The sequence below is a fragment of the Protopterus annectens genome, chromosome 9.part0 (genome assembly GCF_019279795.1).
Source record: "Protopterus annectens isolate FY-2018-M chromosome 9.part0, PAN1.0, whole genome shotgun sequence".
Taxonomy (NCBI): domain Eukaryota; kingdom Metazoa; phylum Chordata; order Ceratodontiformes; family Protopteridae; genus Protopterus; species Protopterus annectens.
In genome coordinates, this window is record NC_056743.1 from 1,435,083,321 (window position 1) to 1,435,105,706 (window position 22,386).

A 22,386-nucleotide genomic window follows, 5' to 3' on the forward strand; every position below is an offset into this window, starting at 1 on the left:
TGTGACATTTTACTTTTCAATTGTGATAACAAAAACTGTTGGTACTTTAGCATATGGAACTGACAGTTTAATGCCCTCATGGTTAAGGTAGCCGAGGTATATACCTTTTTCCCCACCTTTCTAGGGATCTGGAATCTCTCTCGGAAGGTAATGGATTTTTAGCAGTGGAGGCCTTAATTCCCTTGGGGCCCTGTGAGATGGTTTCTGGGTCAGCAGCATGGCTTTTGTACAGAAATTGGTGTGAGTCAGGAACCCTGTAGTACCTGTCAGGCTTGAATGGGGCTGGAGGTAGGGAATCCGGGTTAAGGCAGGCCTCCGAGTACACATCTTGTATGTCCAAGACAGGAGGTACAGCCAGAGGCCTGTGCTGAGGTAGCAAGAGAAATTCCCTAAGCCTTTTCTTGGAATCTGAATAATCTTGGCCTTCCCAGTGGAAGTGTTCCCTTAAGGTATGCAAAGTTTCCCCAAATAAGTAATCCTCTGGGGGGGATACAGAGGGAATGGACTCCTCTGCATCAGAGTCTTCAAAAGGGGAGTAAGAATGTTCCTGATCATCAGAGTGCTCTGAAATAATGGAGCCCTGATCAGAGGAGGGGGATTCTTCATCCACTCTGGGCCTTTTGTCCGGGGTTGAGAACCCCTGATAAGAGTAATTAAATCCTCAGCCATTTTAAGCATCTGTTTTTTAGGCATGGGGCCTGGAGATGGGCCCTGTGTAGCTTGTCTCTTAGAATGCATGGCTGCTTTAGACTTAGTGAAAGCCTTGATGGAAAAAGAAGAGGAAGGTCTGAAGACACCTTGAGAGGAGGTAGACCTGTCCACATTTTGAGATTCACTGCCAAGAGTGGCTTCGGTATCTGTAGTCGGGGTGTGGGCCGAGGAGCCTGCTACCTCGGGCACAGGAGACACCGCCAATGAAGTGTCGGCGGTAGTCAGGGGCTGCGAAGGCGCCTCGCTGAGAACCGGATCACGTGTAGTCGGCTTTGGCATGGTGTCGGTAGAGGCCGCGGACCTCGTGTGTCGGGCCTTATCTTTGCGCTTTTTAGACAAAACTGGAGTCGGAGTATCCGACGACATAATATAGTTAAATGTTTTGCCAAAATAATGTTGGGCGAACTCCGCCCGACACTTAATGGTGCGTTTGTTGAATGTAGCACAAAAGCGACAGACCGAGACGTCGTGGTCTGGGCCTAAACAAGGAATAGAGAGGGAATGGAAATCCTTATACGGTATTTGCTTCCCACATGAAATACAATTATTAACTTTGTCTGACATTGGTCTGAGGCAAGAAAAGTTTCCCCAACGGGGTACTTAGCTTTCAAGAAGACTTCGGTTGCAAAATTTTCATAATTTCAGGAGCTGGCCGACCGGCACTTGCGAACTGCTTCTGGCACCGCGCGGCAAGAAAGACTGAAGAAAATGGCGTCGGCTGGTTCTTTTATACCCCTGTCGCACTGACGTCAGGGAAGAAGCGACGACAACCGACACCGGACCTAGACTTTGGAATTCGGCCGACCGAGGACCCGCCTGACGGCAGGAGAACCCATCTGTTATGACTGCAGCTGTATGCACGATGAACATCAAACTAATGCTAAGCCATATAAATGTCAGTTTCACGACTAATATTTTGAATTGCATTTCTAAAGCACAGTTACCATACCTGACAGCTACAGGTTTATTCAGTACCATTCTTTTGTCAACCTGCGGCAGAGAAGATAATGTATGAAAGACTTTCTTGGGACTCATCTGGGCAAAATCTCCCTGGTGAGGCACAGTAACAAGTTAGGGGCTAAATGTTTATTTTTCTTTTTTCCCAAATAAATGTAACCTCTGCTTACTCACAAATACACAAAGGATGATGGCATATAATTAAGGTATAACTGTGGATGCAGTTCACTTTATTCTAGTCAGTTTAATGCTATAAATTATCGCTCAGTCGCTTGTTGCCTGAGATTTTGCACTGTGGTTCCTAACCGCAATTGCAACTGTGTAACCATAGTACCAAAAATATTTTTTTCCCCATGCTCAAGATATAGGACTTTGCTTAAGGAATTATCTATATGCTTAAGGTAAAAGTCCTAACTCTAGAGACTTTTTAGGGCTCTACCTCATGGGCTGTTGTACACCTGTTGTACACAATTTCTAGCTGTTCCCCCCTGTCCTGGCCTTTTTCCCCTACATAATACATCTCAGTCTCCCTCACTCCTTTTACACTTAACTAGTTAACACTCTCTCTAAAACTACTGTAGTGGTCTCCCTTTGAATTTTACAGTCTACATGTTAACTACTAACCTGCTCTCTTTCATGTGCTACAGACAAATATTGTAACCTAATTATTCTAATTTAATCTTTTCCTTACAGCTCGCCCACTGTAGTGTTTGCTAGCCCTCTCCTGTAGAGGCTACCTGCCCAGCGGACTACCCTCCATTGAAGCACCTCAAGTTAATCAGTTCCATCACGGAACTCTACACAGCACCTTCCCTAAGGATTGCTGCATGTATGTACTTCTCTTGCTGCTATTTAACTTATTAATCTTTATTGTACCACTTTTTGGTGACATATTGTCCCAGGATAGGGCACAGCCTCATGTCTGCCAGCAGCTTGCCACTGTCCTGACTTTCTTATTTTACCCCCGCTTACCTTCTCACCCGTGCCTAATTTTCTTTTACCTTTGTAAAATTGGGAAGTAATTGCTAACCAAGGTGACTAGATGGCAGTATAAGACATTTCCTTCCCTATTTGGAAATCCCTTGCATATAGAAACAACCCAATCCATTTTCTGGTAAGTACCCCAAGCAGTGCTACCTTTCCCTCCCTGAGGCTTTCTCCTTACTTCTGCTTTCCCACGCCTATTAAAACAAAATATATAAAGGAACCTGTATCCCTAACTCAGTTCTCATATCCTACAAATAGTTTAATGTAAGATATCTGTTTAGACCCCCTTGCCCTCCCAACACTGTCCCCTGTATTTCTGGTAATTCTTAGGATTCCCCAATAGTTTAGCTCTGTCTGTACCCTTTAAATTCCCTCTAAGTCTCTCTGTTCTACCTCATATACATCCTATTTCCTTCTCCCTCTAGGACAGCTTACCTGACCCTGGGAGTGATCCCAAACGAGCTGACTGTTTTTTCTTCTGGCTTTCCTTCTCCTTTGCTCTATCCACACCGTTCGCCCTGTGGGCTCACTCCGCTCCTCTACCCCCAATTCCCACCCACCCCCACTGGTCCTAAACCTATAGCACGATAACCCAACCCCCTACTTCAACCACCAATAACCATACCCTTCTATTAACACATTTAACAAGTCCCACCCACTTGTTAAAATTTCAATCTGTCCCTCTTAAAACACCACCCTGTTAAACCCCTATCTTCATATCTATTACCTACCTCTTAGAACACACCTCCACTTGCTATGTATAACCCAAACTTTACTAAATATAACATCCTACTCTCATCCTTCTTACTCCTCAACACTCTTCTCATTTCTTACTCCCTCACTTTATATGAAAACAAAAAGGTAATTGAATCTCAACAGTAAAACAAACTACTCCTCCCTATGATTACACCCCACAATCGCACAGCAGTATAACTTCATCTTCCTACCTCATAACCATAGAACTACACATATCAAGTTTTTCCAAAACAAGAAACCTCTTCCAATTTCTTCCAAACACTTACATAGTCAGCAGCAGCTATTATTCCTTTATGGCGACATTCATCCTAACCCAGGCCCAAACTACCAGCACCCTACTATCCCCTCACTAAACCAAACAAATTCTATACATCCTACCACCAATCCCAGTTCTCTACAGATAACCCACCTAAATATTCGCAGCCTAAATAACAAAAATAACCCAACTGCATGCCCTTCTTGACCTATATTCCTTTGATATCTTATGCCTAACTGAAACCTGGCTTAAATCAGAAACCAAGGATAATGACATAATACCACCAGGATACAACATCATCAGACTTGACAGTCATATCAAAAAGGGTAGAGGTGCAGCAATACTATACAAAACTGAATTACTGGTTACCCTACTAGATACCAAACCACCCTCACAAAGTAATAGTGAAATCTTAATCACTAAACTACAAATTAATACAAACAAATCCATTTATATCATTTGCTGTTATATCCCCCCCAGGTAACAATATTAATACCCTTGAAAACATACTGAGCTGGCTCTCTACCTCCTTCCCTCAAGAAACTATACTACTTGGAGACTTTAATATTGATTGGAATTGCTGCATTTCCCAAAAACCTACTTCTCACAAACCTCTATGGCTTTAATCAAACCATTATCGTCCCCACTCGAATAAACAAAACCAGCTCCAAACTGAGCACCCTGGACTGGATTCTAGTCAATAGCAACCCTATGGCTTATACCACGGGCACCCTACCTGATATTAGTGACCATCTAACCACTTTTATTACCGGACAAAAAAGCCCTATCCCCAACCATACACAATTCAAAACAACCAGGAACAAAACCGATTTCAACCAAATTAACTTCCAATTAGAGCTCAAAGCTTGCAATTGGTCTCCCCTAAAATACTTACCTCTTGATGAAGTAATTTTATACTTTAACAAATTCCTTCAAATTCTCAACCACCATGCCCAGTCGAGATTAATTAAAACCAAAGCAAAGCTTGCTCCTTGGTTAACCAGAGACCAAACAAAAAGTGTTACATAGAAATAGAACTTGGGCCGATTGGCGTAGTACTAAAAACCCATCTGACCACCAAACCTTTAAACAACTTAGAAACAAAACAAAGAAATTAATACTCCTTGATGAAAAAAAAAATATATTATTGGAAATTCCAACACACACAACGCCAAAACCCTCAAATTCTGGTCAAGTATCAACAAACTACTACATCCAGGTAATTCTAAAACACCTACTACTCCTAACCTCTCTCAGAATACACCTAACTAAATTGCTGATACTTTCAACAAATTTTTCTCTGACATTTCTTTCCCTAGCTTTAACCTTGTCTCCTCAGTCCACACAGGCACTTTACTCCCTTAACAATAATCCAACTTTCAAACTGCAACCAGTCTCAACAGATCTCATCCACACCTTACTTATGAAACAAAACTTGTACTCCCCTCAGCTGACCTCCTCCCAGCTGAGTGCCTTCAAACTGCTGCCAAAGTACTTGCCTTTCCTGTCTCCATTTGAATTAATCGAACCATAACTGAAGGCTTTATCCCATCCCTCTGGAAAGTCTCTCATATCATTCCTCTTCATAAGGGTGGTAACTATGAACTCTCCAACTTCTGTCCCATAGCCTTACTTTCTCCGTTAGCTAAAATCATGGAAAGGTGTGTACATCGGCAATTACTCGACCATCTTCTCCAAAACAATCTTCTAGCAGACTGCCAACACGGTTTTAGACCTTATCGCAGCACTACTACTGTTGTCATTCACAGACCATATTAATAAAAATCTGAACAACTTGCTGTCCTCAGCTCTCTTCTTAGAGCTCTCTAAGGCCTTTGATATGGTCAACCATACTCTCTTACTAAACATCTTAAATATTTTGCTTTGGACACCCAGGCTATCCAGTGGTTTAATTCCTACTTAGAAATAGACAGCAAGCAGTTCTCTGGGACAATCACATATCTCTTCTTCCCATCAAAATAGGAGTGCCTCAAGGCTCAATACTGGGACCTCTCCTCTTTTCTATTTTTAACAACAATCTAAAAAAGTCCCTTCCAGAATCCATCTGTATTCAATATGCCGATGACTCAACACTATGTTCAGCATCCTCCCCAATTGAGCTTCAGACTACTACACAAAAAGTTTTCACAGCAGCTAAAAACTGGTTCTATCAATATGGTCTCTTACTGAATCCCAAAAAGACTAAATTATTACTGTTCACACCTACACTGAAGTCATCTACTTTTACCTTCAATATAACTTCTAACAATGGCACAATAATAACCTCTGACCCTACTACCAAACGTCTAGAGGTCACAATAGACCATAATCTCAACTTTGATTCGCATATTAACTTAACCATCAAGTCAGTCAATAGAAAACTTGGATCTCTTCACAGGCTGAAACCCATCCTTACTGCCTCAGCCAGAAGTACCATCGCACAAACACACCTGCTCTCTACCCTTCTCTATGCCTCACCGATTTATACAAACTTATCTAAATCTAATTTCAATAAACTAGCAACATCATATAACAATATTGCCAGATTTGCGACAGGAGCCCCTTTTCGTACCCATCATTGCTCAAATCTTAAACAACTAGGCTGGCTGGAATTACAAAATCAAATACTACTACAGCAACTAACCATCTCCCATAAAATCTTCCATCAGCCTTCAAATACTACGATACTTTGTACCCTCATTACTCCTTATAAAAACCTCTCTTCCTTGCTCTCTGCCACCAAGCTCCTAGCAGCCTCCTATAAATCCAACAACAAAGCTGGGGACTGTTTGTTCAACTGTAATGGACCTATCTGGAACAAGCTTTCAAGTGAACTTACTGCACTTACTTCTTTACCCACTTTCAAGAAGCATCTAAAAACATTGCTTTATTCCCAATGGCTCTGTCCTTGTACTAACCCTGACTGAACCTTTTATTGCCTCTACCTTTTCTCAGTCACTTCAAATTCTTTACTAGGTTTCTACAGTGCTATTTTTCTACTTTCTATTTATCATTTCCACTGAACTACAAAAAAAAATAAAAATAAAAAACATCAAATCAGAAATCACCTGCATTGTAATTCCTCCATGCAGGTCAAACAACACGTTCCGTCATGTGATAAACAAGATTTCTATCCCTTTTTGCAGTAAGCAGTTATATCACCTGATGTATTTTCTTGGCTATGCTTATGAAATAGTTTAGGTAATACTTTCCATTTGTAAATTATTTATTTTTTGTATAACAAGTTTTGTTCTATATTACTGTGTTTTGTGGAGCTTTTCTCCCTGGGCCTCTACTGAAAATGGACATGTATCCAGCTAGACTAGCCCGGTCAACAAACATAAAATAAAAATAATAAAATAAAAATTTTAAAAAGGAAATGGTGTGCGTCTAAAGGAATGTCCCCCAAGTAATCCAAAATTATTATTCTCCTATTCATTAACTTTTCCATTTACGTTCTATATCCAAGTCAGGGTCTCAGAGGAGCTGCAGCCTACCTCTGCAGCCTGTGGGGGCAAAGCAGGGGAAACTATTCCTGAAGACTGCATCAACCTATTACAGGATAAGTGCATGTACACACATGCTCACAGGGAACTTGGCAGCTCACATCTTCTTAAAGAAAGAAAGAAATGAAGTCTTGCTCTCTACAAAGAAATATGTCTACTGTTCAGGAAGGAGAGAGGACTTTTTACAGAACTTGTCTGTGTCAAACAGTTCACTGAAAAAATGTAGCTGTGCAAGTTCACTACGCAGGCTTGTAGTCTGCAATTTTAATACTAGGTATATGAAAGGAATCCGTTTAGCTGAGATGTGTAAACATATAGAAAAATGTAAACTAATCTGTCATAGGAATAGTGTTAAGCAAAAACAATCTGAAAATTGTAAGGGAAATCGGAGTGTTCTCGTCAGATGATGGGTCTGCCAATGCAGAAATGGTTTAATGTTTGTCAAGTGACTAAGTGCGCTTTTTTGTGTGTATACATGCAAGAGAGAGAGAACACTATGAACTGGGGGTTGCTAAGAAAATTTCGGGAAATGAAATACTGGGTATGATGAGTGCTTCTGTTGAGTTACACAAATAACTAGTGGGGTGTGAAAACATAGCTCCTCATGACATTTACTGTGTACACACTTTTCATTTTGGAAAAACACACAAAGTAAGGAAGGATTTGTGTGAACACGCAAAGTAAGGAAGGATTTGTGTGAACACGCAAAGTAAGGAAGGATTTGTGTGAACACGCAAAGTAAGGAAGGATTTGTGTGAACACGCAAAGTAAGGAAGGATTTGTGTGACAAGTTGGGATACATGAGATGACTTGTGTGCATTTTTGTCTGAAATGCTTCTGGAGGAAGTGTATGTATTAAGTTATAATACTTTTTAGTAAAACTGTTCCTAGACTACTAGAGAGCATTAGTCTCATCCCATATAATCACCTCTGTGCAAAGTACAACATTCCTAATATTCTTGTAATTAAACAGTTTTGTTATTTACTGGTTTCTGTTAAAGTCCGCATGGCCAAAGTTAATCTGAAAAGCAAATTCTTAACAGGTACTTATTGCCTCCTTCAAACATGATGTCCTGGTACTTAAAGGTTCTGTAATCAGTCCCTTGCTCTCTACCTTGTTGTCTCTGTCCCATATGATGAGGGAAATTAAGGAGAGATGGCTTTTATTCTTTCGACATAATACATGATATGCTGGTACACACCCATCCAGTGAAGAATGCAAGGGCCAAGTGGTAGAAATTCTTTCTTTAGGAAATATCAGGTGAGGAAGCAAGGAAAAGTTTGGAACTTGGAAGCTTCCACCAGAAATAATGTCTTACAAGATGAGCATTCAGTGGCCTTTAAGACAGGGAAAGTGAGCATCATTTGTATAAAATAAAACGAGTATCCCATGGGTAAATGGTCCAGCATTTCTGGACAAAAAAGGTGCCTTATACAAAGGCCTAGTTCTGCATAATTTCTCTCAGTAACCGATATCTGGGGCAAGAGAAAATGCATATACAGAATCTATAATGCAGGGTATATACAAAATACCAGCACTGCTAGGGTTTTTTTGCAGGGGTATGGGGAGCAGAAGTTTGGAAACTGGTGTTTTATGGAGAGGCAAACAGGTCTGCCTTTGTGATGTCCTAAAATAAAGTGAGTTTGTGAAAGACTTCTGGATTCAACTTCCACTCATGAGGATTGGGTGTAGCCCTGCTTAGGTGACCTGTAGAGGCCCTCTCTGATAGGCTGTAGTTGACATGGAGATTCATGTTCTGATTTGATACTAGAGCACCAAGGTCATTGATGTTAACCTCCACTGGGGATATGAATTCATCCCCCCCTCCCAAAAAAAAAAAAAAAAAAAAACTGGTGATGTACCGCATCACAGTGCCATTGTCTATGACAAGGGTGAGGACTCCAAGCTGCAAGACAAGTATGAAGACCTCAAGAGCATAAATACTGGCTTTCATCTGTTTTATATTGATGTGTCTGGTGTTGGGTCCAGGAATCCTAGGGCACTTGGGTGTGTTCCCAAAACATGGTTGTGGGTGTCCAGGAATAGGATCTGCTCCTGCTAGAGACTTAAAAATGGCATCGCTGAACTAGCTATTACTTGAGCCACCCACCATCTCAATGAAAGGAATCACCCTTTCCACAAACTGCAGGTGTTGGCATCAGAGACTTCTTGAATAAAAACTCTCCAAGAGGGCACCAGAAAGGAGACTGGCATGTACTGCAGAGGCTTCAGGATGTTTTTGTTATGGATGGCAAATGGGCAACCTGAAAAAAGAACATACCACTGTACCACATCAGCCTGCAAGTGTGTGCGTGTCTAGGGTGATCCGTAGAAAGTATTTTGCTTCAGACAGGAGAAAGACGAACTTCTGATGTTACCAAATATGACAACCAATGTACTGCATGGTTTAACACCATGGTCAGCTCTTCCTGGGATTTTGCAGGACACAGACATTCAGGATAAGGATGGATGTGAATGCTGCACACACACTCTGAAGTCACAAAAGACTGGTATTGAGCAGTTTGTAAATATTCTTAGAGCAGTAGCAAGCTCAAAGGGCAAGTTGGTGCAACGGAAGTAGAGCTTGCAGGAAAAACCTTGTCCTTGCTCTCAGCATGGAACTCTGTCTAATGCCACTGAGGTGAACTTTTTTTAAGGGTCTTGCCACAGCTATGTGATCTGCTGTCAGGGTAGAATGGACTTTATCTTGGTTTTGTACCTCATGTTTTTCAGCTCCCACACCTATAGCACCATGGTCAACTTGAGCAATTGCAATTAAGAAAGGTGTAGTCTTCCTCCTATCTGCTCAAGCAGGAGGAAGTCAAAAGTGGGAGAATCCTCTTGGGTAGGCAGAGGATGTTTAGGACCTTTACTCATGCTAGTCTGCCTGCACTGGTACTCTCCAGGTGCCCTTCGCAAATGCCTTCTTTTGTAGGAACTGTTCATCATGACACTATGATAGAACAGCCACTGTTTACAGAGAAAATTCAAATGATAAATTGCTGTTTAACACTTGAGAGACTGGTACCCTCTGTCTGGGGTGGGGGCTGCACATCTGAGTGTCAGGCCTGATGGACAGATACCTGTCTGCAACATAATTCTTGCATGCTAATACTGCACCAGTGGTCCTTGCAATAAACACTTGCAGCATCAGCACCTATAATGTCAGTCACATTTATCTGCGTACTTACTGATCCTGATGGGGGTGGGGGACAATCCAGGAAGCCTCCATTTCAGGGTTTCATCCAAGACTCTATCATATTCTTCTATCATATTCTATCATACTCTATCAGATTCTACAGAGATTTTTTTATTTTTTTTAATTACATTTCCCCAAGCCTGAGCTCACACCAGGTCCTTGCGGTCCATGCTTGCCGGAAAAGCAAATAACATTTGCCACTGCTTTCAGAAGAATTCCCCTGAACTATCTTGGTCACCAGTCCAAACGTTCTCAGAAAGCAGAGAAAAGCAACTAACATTTACCACTGCTTTAAGAAAAATTCCCCTGAACAATCTTGGTCGCCAGTCCAAACTTTCTCAGAAAGCAGAGTAGGTTACAAATAATTGTGTACTGCTCCATTTTCTGCTCTCCTAAGTGGTTTAATGTACCATGTATACTGGCTTGCACACTGCATGGACTGGCCCGTAGCCCAGATCTAAGACATTTATTAACTCCACTACTTTTTACCGCACTCTAGGCTAGAGCATACGCTACCCCAATTACCCACCATATAGCACAACCAAAGCTACAGAACATGTAAAAAGGCCACATTTATGTACCTAAAGTAACCTGGAACCAGCACTAGATAGTTTAATCTAACATAAAACAAAAAAAAGAAAGAAACAAAACAAAATTAATAACCAGCTGTATAGTATGCTTAGAAACCTCTGACCTGACAAAATTCTACCACAAAACTATTTTATTGGCAAAGTCATCTCAAATTCTACAATTAGTGTTGGCAGGGCTAGGTATACCTAACCAGCCTAAATAAATCATAAGAGTGTGTTCTCCTGATTGTTTTATTTGGAAAGCATGCAACTATTGTGCTCGGCTGGTCCCCGCTACACTCGGGCTCACTACACTCCCCTACCCTACCCCCATTCCCACCCACCCCGTATCAATTACCTTTATACTTATCCACCACACCCACCGTGAACCCCTCCCCCCACTCAACCTATCACACTTAGCAATCTATCATCCTTAACCAGAAACCACTATTCCACACAACCCCTCCCCACCCCAACCCCTACAATACCCTCACTATCCAGACTGCAAGAAAGTATGAGCCCACTAGCAAATCAAACACTATAACTCCTCCACTAGACCACTGGAATAGCTATAATATTAGTATCTTCAACTACCTCCTACCTGACCGAACTTAACTACTCCCCAATAACCCCAACAAAATGCACATCCATTATCTATCCAAACCTCACACCATTCTCCAAATTAACTCCACACCTCTACCCAACCACCCTCATCCACTTCCTAACACACAAAATCCATTCAACAAATAAATTATCCGACCCAACCTCAAAATATCTAAAAACACTCAACAAGCTAATCAAACTCTAAGCACACCTAAAAGCTAAACTCATGACCTGTGGTGATATCCATCCCAACCCAGGCCCAACCTGCCCACTCGCTCCAGTCCCTGACCTGAACAATTCCCTACTCCACAGAACCAGAGACTCACTCCTCATCCTTAACCTGAATGTCAGAAGTATTCTAAAGTCCACAATCTCCATGCATTACTCTGTCTCTACCAGCCAGACATGGTCATACTGAGACCTGGCTAAAACCTGATAACCAAGACAATACTGTTACTGCACCTGGCTACAATATAATGTGTACTGACAGAATAGGAAAGAGGGGTGGGGGTGTATCCATACTCTACAAAAACCACCTCACCTTAGAAAAACTTGATATCCCAACCCCAGACCTATGTAACTCCAAACTCACCCTCACTAAACTAAAGCTAAACAAATATATCAATATAACAGGATGCTATATCCCTCCAGGGAACAATATTACCACTGCTGAAATACGACTAGAGTGGATAACTAACATCCTCCCCCAAGAAACCATCTTACTTGGGGACCTAAACATCAACTGGAGCAATTGTTCCAGACAAACTCCACTCTCCCACATCAACCTCCAAGGACTTACCCAACTCATATCTTCCCCTACTAGAACCGATAAAAAGACCAAACACTGATCCATACTTGACTGGATACTAGTATCACATCCATCCCTAATACCCCTATCAGGATGTCTACCAGACAACCTCAGTGATCACCAAGCTACATTTCTACTGAGATGTAAAACACCCCAGCCAACCAAAGTCACTGAGAGAAATCGGAAACAAAAAACTGATTATCCAATCAAACTTTAATAACGACCTAAAAAGCTGTAACTGGACCCCACTAAAATATTTAGACCTAGATGAAGCAGTACTCTGCTTTAACACAACCTTTTCATATATACTTAACCAACATGCCCCTCCTAGAACAACCAGGATTAAAAAAAAACATGCTCCACGGCTAACTCAGGAAACCAAAACATTCCTCAAAAATAGAAATAAAGTTTGGTCTAGCTACCAAAAAATTACATCCCAACAGGACCACCAATTATTCCTTGCATTACGCAACAAAGCCAAAAAAAGGACAAAATTGACTGTTACCAAAATATACAGCATAAATATATTAATAACCTAAAAAGTTCTGGGCTGCTATCAACTCCATGTTACAACCAGGCAAAACTACCACCCCCACCCCCAATATATCTGCCAACCTAGAAAACATCCCCAACACAGTTCAACAAATTCTTCACTGAGTCTATCCAAGCCCTTTCTAACAATCAACCCAGCCCTAACTACTCCACATCAATACTCTTACCTTCTCCACCAATAGCTTCAACCAGTGCCCACAGCTTCAAAATAAACCCAGTGCCCACCAAGACCATACAAAAACTACTTCTAAAATTCAAACCTATTACCCCTGCCACCGACAAACTACCCACAGAATACCTGCAACTAGCTACTGAAGCAATAGCCTATCCTGTCTCCATCCTAATTAACAGATCCATCTCTGAGAGTAGAGTACCCCTGCTGTGGAAAATATATTATTCCACTGCACAAAGGTGGGAGCTCTCGAACTCAACTACCGCCCAACAGCCATACTACCTCCCTTATCAAAGATACTAGAGAGAGTAATCCACAAACAACTGATGAATTACCTCCTAGAAAGCAAACTGCTATGCTCACAGCAGCATGGCTTCAGACCCTTTCTCAGCACCACCACTGCACTTACTGCATTCACCAATACCATTAACAATTTCCGCAACAGACTACTTGTATCAGCCACCTTCCTAGACTTATCCAAAGCTTTTGACATGGTTAACCATGCTAAGCTCCTCCAATCACTATCCACCCTCAACCTTAGTAACTCTGCTATTTCCTGGTTCAAGAGCTACCTAGATTGCAGGCAGCAAACTATACTATGGAAAAACCAACTATCTCCACAACTACCTGTCCATCTAGGGGTTCCCCAAGGCTCCATCCTGGGACCACTGCTCTTCATACTATTCACCAATCAACTCCCTACCAGCATCCCCAATGCCCTCAATAGTACAATATGCTGATGACACCACCATAATTTGTGCAGCCAAAACAATTGACCACCTCCTCTCCCAAACACAAGAATGCTTTTCTCTAGCTGAATCATGGTTCATTACTAAAAACTTAATTCTTAATCCTTCCAAAACAAAATTACTCGTCTTTAGCTCCCACAAAGCCACACCCTCTTTAGATTGATCACCTCTAACAATAACACCACCATCTCCCCCACCAATCACACCAAACTGCTAGGTATGGAAATTGACCATCACCTTAGATTCGACCTACACATTTCATTTACCATTAAAAAAGTGCACAAAAAAACTGGGCCTCCTCTATCGTAATAAACAATTGATGTCTAACCACTCTATAATAACAATCGCCAGAACTAATCTTCTATCCACCTTACTCTAAAGTCTCCCCTGTCCTTAGTAACCTCCGCAAAACAGACCTAACCAAACTAGAATGCTGTTATAACAAGACAGCCAGATTTGCCACAGACTCCCCCTTTCGAACTCATCACTGTGAATCCCTCAAAAAACTATGGCGAGAACTCTCACTATTACTTCAATTCAATCAACTATCTCTTGCACACAATACTAAACAAATAAAAATTACAGTTGTGTACACTTACCCATAAATGTACATGTTCGAGTGTATTCACTGTTACAGTCCTGCCAGCAGATTACCCAAATGTAATGACCGCAACAGTGAAACACGAAGAACATCACCCCAGCACTACAACACTTACTTCAAAATTACACCACCACCAGAACTTTAAGATCTAGCTCCCAAAACCTACTTACGACAACCAGATTTAACAATGAGGCAGGAAAATCTGCCTACAGCCATTATATTTCTAAAATCTGGAATTCCCTTCCTCACCATATAACTAGCAACAACTCTTCAACCCAATTTAAGAAACTTCTCAAAGATCATTTCACAACAGACTCTGCTCCTGTCGCACCCCAGGCTAGGGACATTAACCTCCCAGTACAAAATCCTACTAACCCTGTAATGTGCACAAAATCAGTATTACTACTATTACCTGACTAAAGAATTATCTCTACTTCTAACTTCTATGGTTGGCTATGAAAATGTATCTAACGTACTTTCACAACTGTACTCCTGCATAAGCTACCACTATACACGGCTATATATGCTCAACCTGACTCTCTCCTACAAAAAAATGTCTGTAACCACCTCTCAATACCAGAACTGCATTGTCTGTTTATCTGTATTGCCTGCACTCTCTGCATTATCTATATTACCTTCAACTGTTTAGACTAAAAATGTAAATCCCTTCAATACCAGGACTGTATTGTCTGTTATCTGTACTGTCTATACTCTGCATTATCTGTATTACCTACAACTAAATGCATCACTTGGAGCTTTTCTACCTGGGCCTCCGCTGAAAATGGACATGTATCCAGTTGGACCCTCCCGGTTAACAAATGTAAAATAAAATAAATAAATAATTATGCATGGCATTGAAACACGTGGTTTAGCAATTAATAGTCTTGATGCTCAGAGTGGAAGACATGCACACCCTTTCCCCCCAGAGATGTCCAGCATCTTACTTTCCTTGTCACTGGGAAGAGGGTACTACTGGCAAGCACCACCTTGGACTTGACAGCTTCCAGTGAAATCAGGCAAGGTCTATAACTAGGATTTTACAGAGGTACTTAAATTCCCCCTTGGTATAAAGCTTCCCTGGCATTCAGGGTGCTGGAGGTTCTGAAGCTAGGTCTGTGGAAGCTTAAAGGTATCGCTGAATACCAGGGAAAAAAAACAAAAACAAAAAAAAAAAAAAACAGGAGCAGCCGCCATTATAATGCCTGTCAGTTCAAAGTATCTTGTGTGGGTGTCTGCTGGATTATCCCTTAGCTTTCCCACTACCTTCACCCCCCCCCCCCCCAAAAAAAAATAAAGAATACAGACGGGCATTATTTAGCTTGCCCTTGACTTGCTGTCTTACCACTGTTTTTTAAAGTGTTGTTTAGCACCTTTTTGTTCAAATTGCTTGACATGCTTTCTGTAAAACAAACCAGGACTAAAATGATAGTTCCTACTTGTACTTGGGAATAGAAGACTGAAAATCTGTTAAACTCCCGGAGTAAGTCAGCTCTGGTCGTCTTCAGACAATGGTCTACTAACATTTATCAGAATTCCTTCTCATCACCATCCAGTCCTTGGGCAGACCAAGGTGGCCCATCAAAAACAGCCTGCGACTAACTTTTTTTTTGTAAAATGTCATTCAAGTGCATCAAAATTTACTTTCAACGGGAATTTCAACAAATAAATTTGCACCTTTTTCCACATAGATAAAACTCCACTATGCTTACTCACTTTGTAAAATGTTTTTTAACAGGTTTAAAATTCCCTTCAAATTTTGCTTGCAAATATTATTTCAACCAGTCTCTATACCTAATGAACTATTTACGTACAGATTCAAGTTAGTGTCTGGTGTTGAAATTAAACATATAATGTTCAATATAATTAAGAATCACTTACCTTTAAAAAATTTGTCATGGTACTGACGTGATTGGCACATGTACCTTTCCGTAGATCACTGACTCCTTCACCTGTCTGAAAGAAGAAAGCATAAACATGCTTAGATTAGTTTTACTTAAATAATATGTTTACAGAAGAAATACAGTAGTGCTTTCTTTTTTCGATTATGTGCTACTTAAAACAGAAGCAAAGAGAATTAAACCAATCCTAAAATGCTAAATGAACTGCTTGGTAATGCTGAGCCCTCGGACTCCGAGAAACAGCTCTCTCTCTGTTGAGTCAGTAAACAATGCACAGACTGAGGTATACATGTTGGTGCTGTGATTGTTAACATTTGCGGAGGTAAAACAGAAGGCCAAAGTCAGTTTGGGAAGGGAGGGGCCTGGCTTCATAGCCTGTTGCGTGAAGGCACAATTCTGTTAATGGCAACACTGTTAGCTGCATTTAGTCTATGATATTTTGGCTTGACAGGATGTAAACCGTGTTTGTTAGGGTAACAAACATGAGGCACAGTGTGCCTGAACATCTTTCCCAGTTGAAATTCATAAAAAGTTGGCAAAGTTATGCCGTGGCATTCACCACATTTTAAGATTTCTTATTACAATCTACTTTTTCTTCATCAAGAACATTTGCTTTCCTTGAAGCTTTCCTCCTATTCGGGCTTCCATTATTAAAGGCTTGCCCAGGTGTAAGCCAATTAAATGAATAAAATGAGATGTAGAGACACAAATACCAGAATTTAATATATTTTTTGGGGCGAGCTTATATTTGGGGCGGGGGGACTTTGCCTGCAAAGTACTAGAAAACCACAAAACTGACATTTAGATTCAGCAATGACAAGCATCATGATTAATATGCTCTTGGAAGAAAGGAAAGCTCTAAGGTTGGATCAACATAATGAAAGCTGCTGGAGAGCCTTCTTACTCGTAATCCCTACTACATGCCAAATGAACTCTGAAATACAGATATCCAGATCAGATCGCAGGAAATAGAAAGGTGCGTCATTGTCATTTTCTTCTACAACATACATTATGAAGACAGTTCTGCAGAGATCATGCATTGCTTTGAAAGGATGACTGTCTCCTTTAGTTGCTCCATATATAAAAACATAAGTTGGTGCAATTACACATTTAAAATTCCTATTTTGAGAGGAGTATGAAGGAGTTGGTTACAGTAAACCGCTGACAGCATTAAGATGGCGGAGGATTTGAAGAAAATGGAAGAAGTGACTTTAGTAGTAACAATAGTAAGAATGAGGTATGTGGCCAAGTCTTGAAATCAACGTAATGACAAAAGTCAGTTGTGAAACTCCATATGAAAGATGTTGAGACTGCACTGGAAAGGATACCGCATGATGTGGAAACTTACAAAAGCTGAGGACCTTCAAATTACAGAAGGAGCAATATCCTACTACCTTATCAATGAAAACTAAAAAAATTGTGAAATTTCTGACAAGGCAGTGAATACTTAAAAAGCACTTCATTTCTCTGGAACATAAAGTACGACAAATACATTTAAGACTGAGTGGCATTTCAGAAAGTGAGGATGGTATGTACTGTTTCAATTTTGCTAAAACAAAGACGGTACATCAGACAGTATTAACAGTCCTCGGGTACAGAGGAGTCTTTAAATGTGTTGCTTTTATCAATAGTCAGAATAGAAATACGGAAAATCAAGGATCATTTTGGTTCGGTTTATTTCCTGGTATGAAAAGGAACAAGTAATGTGGCAACTGTGAAGTAGATGTACAATGGAATGCCAATATGTTTCTACACAGCACAATTTTACTGACATCACATGTCAGAGGTATCAATGTACTGAAGACATGATTAAGGCATACACAAAGCAGAAAATTAAATGTAGAAATGACTTTTCCAATAAATTCTAAATGTTTAGAACCAAAAAAGCAGCAGATTGTGAAAAATGCCACTATGTCAATATAGAACATATGAAATGTAACACCCCCAATAAGATTACTGACCTTTCACGCTCCACAGCATCAGAAAATGACCAGGACAAAAAGTTTGATCAAGGAAGGAAGTTTGTGTGTTCCTTGGCTGCCACATGGCATTGCTATATAAAGATTTAAAATAAAGTGTGCGGAATGAACCTAACAGATTTAATAGTGTGGAGGCGACCTTGGAATATAACCACCATTGAAAAAATGTGATTTTTTTTTTTATTTAGTTTCATGGGGGTTGTATACAATTTCATGTTAAGAAGATTCTGAATATATTTTATACAACATTGTCACCTATGTACTTTAAGTTGAGAACGAAGGCAATACTGCAAGTATGAACAATTCTATAATCTTCTTCCTTTACTTTAATGGGCCAATGTAGCATTATTGGTTAAAATCTCTCTTGATAACTTCCAGCTGGAGTACACTATGCTAGAAGAGCCTACAATGAAAAAGATTATGAATGTGTACTTATGTAACCTACCACAAAAAGTTGTGTATTTTTTATTCACTCCAACCCCATGCAGCCTTCAGCTGTTTTCCCTGTACATCCAACCCCACAGCTCCCAATTAAATGGTTTACCTTCAAAATGTTGATGGCTGGAACATCGAACCCGCTTCCACAAACTCCAAACTGCTTCTCAAAACCTCGAATGCCCATGTTTCGAACCGCAAAATCTCACCCCCTTTTTGAATCATGTTAGCACTTGTTTGTAGGTGTGGTGCAGTCAGAAAAGTCGAAGCTTAATGTTTTTATGGGTTTGTGACATTTCGGCGGTATAGGTTTCATGGAAACATTTCGGTAGTGCGGCCATTCGACTGTGTACAATCAGCGTTTTAAAGGTAAACCCAATTAAACCTCACCAACAACACCTGGACACAGCTCTTCACTGGGTGGGGGCCTCCTGACTTTTCAGAAAAGTTAATCTCTGTAGTAACTCACTTTTAGACCCAGAAAGTGAGGGACTAGAAGGGGAGCTGTAGACAAACAGCCATCCATCATCACTCAAAGTCATTGGTCAAAATCCCTAGCTGTGGGAGTAGCTAGTGCAATGATGTATTCACCACTGCCACCCCACCTCCTCTTGTAATCAGAGATGACCTGTAAAGTTCATCTCCACCACAGGGTACATCTACATTGGGTTTCTCAATTAGCCCCCCCCCCCCCCACGGGGGGGGGCTGGAAAGCTGACCATCAGCAACTTCATCCTACTCTCCCATAGTCAATCTTATCAGAAGCCATATTTTTGTCAAATTATTTTTGTTAGCAGTACAGAGACATCCTGCTTCTGCTCCATCAAGCCAACAATTATTTGTTTCTTTATAAATATAGCAGGTGTACTAAGATCAGTCAGTGAACATATTTATTTGTAGCTATGACCGTCTCTGAAAGACAGTGTGAAAGTACTTGAAAGAACTGCATTATTTAGGCCCTTCAAAATTCATCACTATGAGAAGACAAAATGTAAAATTTTGCTTCATATACTTAGACAATTCAACTAACTAGAATGTAGAAATGGACAATGCCTCAATGCTAGCCAACCGGGAAGCCTGCATTTGTATAGGGATAACACGCTGCATCTCTGCTCGCATGGTTTAACTAAATATCAATAGCTTGAAATGTTCTGTATTAGATGTTGCATGTTGTACTTCCCCATGAGCCACAATTTTGTTCTATGTTAAGCAGACCATTTTGGTGTGCCCTCAGGATACTGGATTAATTTTCTGCCTCAAAAGCTCCTGAACAGTTGAGAATCACTTGCGTTTTCACTGCTAAAGTTGTGGGTGTATTTTAATGAAACTCTGTGGTCCATGTAATTCAAAAAAGTATAAATACAGCTGTAGTGAATACTGCAAGTATTATTAATCCAAGGAAGTCTTAAATTAGCATAACAGATGTAATTAAAAACTTACTTTCTCACTCGATTAAAACTGTAATCATTTCCATTTAGATTCATATGTAAATGGGGGTCACTAGAAATTTAACTGGCATTACAGGATTTTATAGATTATATAGAAGTAATTCAGGTCAACAATGAAGAACCAAATTAGTTGGATTGGATATGTATTTGAGAAATATGTTTACAAAATACTATTTTATTTTTATAAGTTTGATTACTGGTATAGTATCTGCTGTAAGTATTAACTGTTCAAGCAGTACTATATTAAGATGACCGTTATTTTATTAGTTTGCATCTATAATTAGTAGTTGGGGGAACTTATTTTATTACTGCAATATTACGACAAAAAGCGAGACTTGCTGTTTAACTAGGGGAAGCATTCAGATTAATAGAAGTGGTATATATTTTGAATCTGAAATTTCAAGGGAGCTGAATCAGAAAAAGCGGTCTCAACTGCTATTTATGCTGATGGGTAGACCAAAGCAGTTCTTGAAGGATGTGCGAATGCTACTGACTGGTTGTGGTGACCAGTGGTTTGATGGGATAGCCTCAATGACATGTACGCAAACTGTGTGTAAATTCTAATTACGGAATACTGGTTGTGTGTCTTTACTAGATGGCGTTTGTGGTTAAGGTACTTGTGAAGGGTAACGTAATAATCATTACTTATATGCATGCAATAAAAACAAAACTAAATTACTTCCAGAGTGAATCTCTTGCATGACAAAATCACTTTCACCACCAACAGTAAGTTGTTGTCAACAACATGATTTAGTTTACACAGTAGGAGTGACGGGAAATACTAGCACGTGGAATTTTAGAAAGTAGCTGCCAAAGGCAACATGCAAGGCATTGGTTTGCCTGTAGCTCGTTACTAAAAGGTTATCTTTGAAAATCTGGAAAGAAGCACAAGTGTTTAAGATGCGACTACTTTAACATTCCTACTACAGAGAATTTAAATACAGTTTTAAAGTGGAGGGATTATTTTTCCTTCACTATTATGGCAACTGGACTTGACTGGACATTAAACATGAAGTGTTACTATTACTATTTGTTTACAAATTTTTTTTCTATTTAAAATTTTAAATTAAGGTGGTCATTTAGTAGACATTGTACAACTAATGACTCTAATTTTATAAAGTATTAGAACTTAAAACTGAAAAGATGAGAGGGTTTCAGAAAAGAAATACTCAGCATGCATAGTTATTTTTAATGATAGGACCAACAATACTAATATATAAAGAGAGATATGCTCTACGATGTTTACTTGTCAGATATACATATTAAGAATAATGACCATGATGTAATTTAAAGTCGATAAAGCCTGTAATATAAAAATGGAAATATACACAATTATTAGCACAGCTGCAAATTAGTGTATTATACTTACAAAAACATGTTTCAGGACTGAATACAGCTATGCCAGAAGTAGAGCAGTGGATGTGCAATATATGCCAGCACAGTTAGCTAGAATTTTGTAAAGAATTATATGTCTTTTGTATATCAAACTGATTTGTACAGATGTCTGTGTGGAAAAATGCATTAGTAAAGCTGGTTGTGTTACAAATGTACTAACAGTGGGTCCTGACTACTGTAACCGATTAAATGTATATGCTTTAACAGGGGATACTGAAAGAGAAGACTTTAATCTCAGTCCAGCTGACTTTGAAAATCTGTAAGAAATTAAAATTACCTGGTTAAGGCCATAAAGATTGTATCTTAGAGTTCTGATTGCAGCCAGAGACTAAATGTATGTGCCAGAGAATGGTTTATTAACTCCTGCAGGAAGAGTGAAAGTGTTTTATGGTTTTATATTTTCCAGATGCTGTAATACATTTCAGCAAAGCTCTGTGTGTACGGTAACACACACGTGCTAAATTCTGGTTACGTTTCTAGCAATGGGGGTAGCATGGGAACCAAATGTCAGATGACCTATGTGATGTGATGTATGTGATGTCTAGGACAAAAATGATGTTGTAACACCAGATGAGAGAGAAGTATCAGAGCAGTCTGTTTTGGGGGGGGGGATCTATATTACTTCAGAGAAAGACATTCAGTGAATAATTCTTCATCGCTCACCAGCTGCTGAAATCAACTTCAGCAAACTGCAGAATTTTTTCCTCAGTTCGGAAATGCTTGTCCATCCTCTCAACTTTGCCCTTTCCTCACCGTAGTGTGATCTCGGAGTTGGTATATATAGTTTGGGGGTGGGGGGCACAT

General features: G+C 40.1%; 1 protein-coding gene across 2 annotated transcripts in view; it reads right to left on the reverse strand.

Annotated features, from left to right (window-relative positions):
- DBNL (drebrin like) overlaps nt 1–22,386 on the reverse strand; it is a 902,612-nt gene that overhangs the window by 545,977 nt on the left and 334,249 nt on the right. For both annotated transcript variants that reach the window (XM_044084396.1, XM_044084395.1), the window contains exon 4: nt 16,306–16,380. In XM_044084396.1, the coding sequence (XP_043940331.1) occupies nt 16,306–16,380 (75 nt within the window). The remainder of the gene's footprint in view (nt 1–16,305; nt 16,381–22,386) is intronic.